Source organism: Mus musculus, chromosome 11 (genome assembly GCF_000001635.26).
Source record: "Mus musculus strain C57BL/6J chromosome 11, GRCm38.p6 C57BL/6J".
Lineage (NCBI taxonomy): Eukaryota > Metazoa > Chordata > Mammalia > Rodentia > Muridae > Mus > Mus musculus.
Window position 1 is genome coordinate 51006974 of NC_000077.6, and position 2437 is coordinate 51009410.

A 2437-nucleotide genomic window follows, 5' to 3' on the forward strand; every position below is an offset into this window, starting at 1 on the left:
ATGGATGGGGACAATCAAACAATTGTCACAGAATTTATCCTCTTGGGACTCACTAGACAGTCAGAGAAAGAAGAGGTTGTGTTTGGGTTGTTCTTATGGATGTACTTGGTCACCATCTCTGGGAACCTTCTCATTATCCTGGCCATCAGCTGTGACCCTCATCTCCACACACCCATGTACTTCTTCTTGGCCAACCTCTCCAGTGTCGACATTAGTGCTCCATCTGTCATTGTCCCCAAGGCATTGGTGAATCATATGTTGGGAAGCAAGTCCATCTCTTACACGGGGTGTATGACCCAGATCTATTTCTTCATCACATTCAGCAATATGGATGGCTTCCTCCTGAGTGTGATGGCCTATGACCGCTATGTGGCCATCTGTCACCCTCTCCACTACACCATGATGATGAGACCCAGACTCTGTGTCCTCCTGGTGGCCATATCATGGGCCATCACAAACCTGCATGCTCTCTTGCATACTCTCCTCATGGTTCGACTCACCTTCTGTTCCCACAATGCAGTGCACCACTTCTTCTGTGACCCCTACCCTATCCTGAAGCTCTCTTGTTCTGACACCTTCATCAATGACCTGATGGTCTTCACCATTGGTGGATTGGTATTTATGACTCCATTTACATGCATTATTGTTTCCTATGCCTACATCTTCTCTAAGGTTCTGAAGTTAAAATCTGCCCATGGAATAAGGAAAGCCCTGTCGACGTGTGGGTCTCACCTCACTGTGGTCTCCCTCTTCTATGGGGCGATCCTGGGCATCTATATGCACCCTTCATCTACATACACAGTGCAGGACACAGTGGCCACCGTCATCTTCACAGTAGTGACACCCATGGTCAACCCCTTCATCTACAGCCTGAGGAATCGTGACATTAAAGGAGCCCTGAGGAAGATAATTCTCCGATCTTAGTATTCTAAAATTTTAGAACTGAGAGGACTCCTAGACATCATGCTCTGTTCATCTTCACAGAGAAACCAATGTATATAGGTCTACAGGTCACTGTGACCATTCCTGGAATTAGCGCTACATGATCCCGGTTACCCTTTTAAATCTGAAATTGACAAGAAGTTATTATCCCCAATGCAACAATTTGTTACGTCTTTAAAGGGCTGCTTTTTAAAGTATTTACCTTATGGTCAAGAACATTTGAAGTTTGGAGATATTTGAAATTATTTTTCTGAGGAAAGGTCCATCTGAGGCAAGGCTCCCACAGTGAACCGGGGACTTCAGAGGACTTACAGAGAATCCTCTTCAGAGTTTTAGGTCCCGAGAGGCCTCAGTTGTCCTGGTGACTTAAATAGAAAGACTAGTTTTCCTGGATCTTAACAACTATGGGCTATTAATTATAGAATGATCATCTCTATTGTGAGGGTTTCTTCATTGCTATAGGGATCAGAGGAAACCCTGAGTAAACATGTTTTGTTGGCACAGGGACAGCCATGTAGAGGACTCCATGCAGAGGCAGGTAAGGCTCAATAGGGACGGCAAAGCTTTCCTTGGGAATTCAAGTGCGAGTGAGTGACCAGCATGTGCAAAGGTTAACAATTATAGCTTTCTCCTCCAGCACGTTAACTGCCTGAGACTGCTCACCTAGAGACCTCCTATGAAGTTTAGGTAACCACTGCCCCTATGTAGTGCATAGTAAACACACTGAGGTTCTGGGGTATGGCGGTAGTAGGTGTCCTCCATCAGAGTGGGCACACTCCACCTGATACCAGCTCTCCTTTACATATGTCTGCCCTTTCTTCATTGCTTCATCATCCTGTGTCATGGTTCCAGGATCCAAGCTGCGGCAGGTCACAGTACATTGCTGTTCAGGTGCCTCTTCCTGTGTCTTATCACCTATCACAGCTCAGGATGTGGTTCTTTAGAAGCGCTCTCTCTCTCTCTCTCTCTCTCTCTCTCTCTCTCTCTCTCTCTCTCTCACACACACACACACACACACACACACACAGAGAGAGAGAGAGAGAGAGAGAGAGAGAGAGAGAGCCTGAGTCTTTCGGTGTTTCCTACTGAGCACAGGTACTAGACAGGAATGGGCAGTAGAAGCTTCAGACAGCATCTGTGTCTCAGATGCCATCTGCACTGTCCCTTCAAGTCTCATCTGGAAGCAGAGAGTCTCTCAATGCCGAGGTGCACCATATTACTATAGCACCTTAGGGACAAAGGAACATATGTAACAAGGGGAATAAGGGGCTGGCGAGATAGCTTGCTGTATAACCTGACCAGTTGGGTGGATCCCTGGATCACACAATGGACAGAGAGAACTGATGCTCAAAAGATGGCCCCTGACCTCCACAAGTCTTCTGTGACACTCATGGGCCCACTCTACAATATGACAATAATTAAAGAGGAGGGTAAGGACAGTCAGTGGGTTCAGCAATGGGTCATGAGTCAAAAAAGGAAAAAAAAAATCTCTCCA

At 46.3% G+C, this 2437-nt stretch overlaps 1 protein-coding gene across 1 annotated transcript; it reads left to right on the top strand.

Moving 5' to 3' along the window:
• Window positions 1-924, top strand: Olfr51 (olfactory receptor 51). Its single transcript, NM_146909.1, has one exon. It carries the CDS (start codon window positions 1-3, stop codon window positions 922-924), a length of 924 nt encoding a protein of 307 aa, NP_667120.1.
• Window positions 925-2437: the final 1513 nt, after the last annotated feature.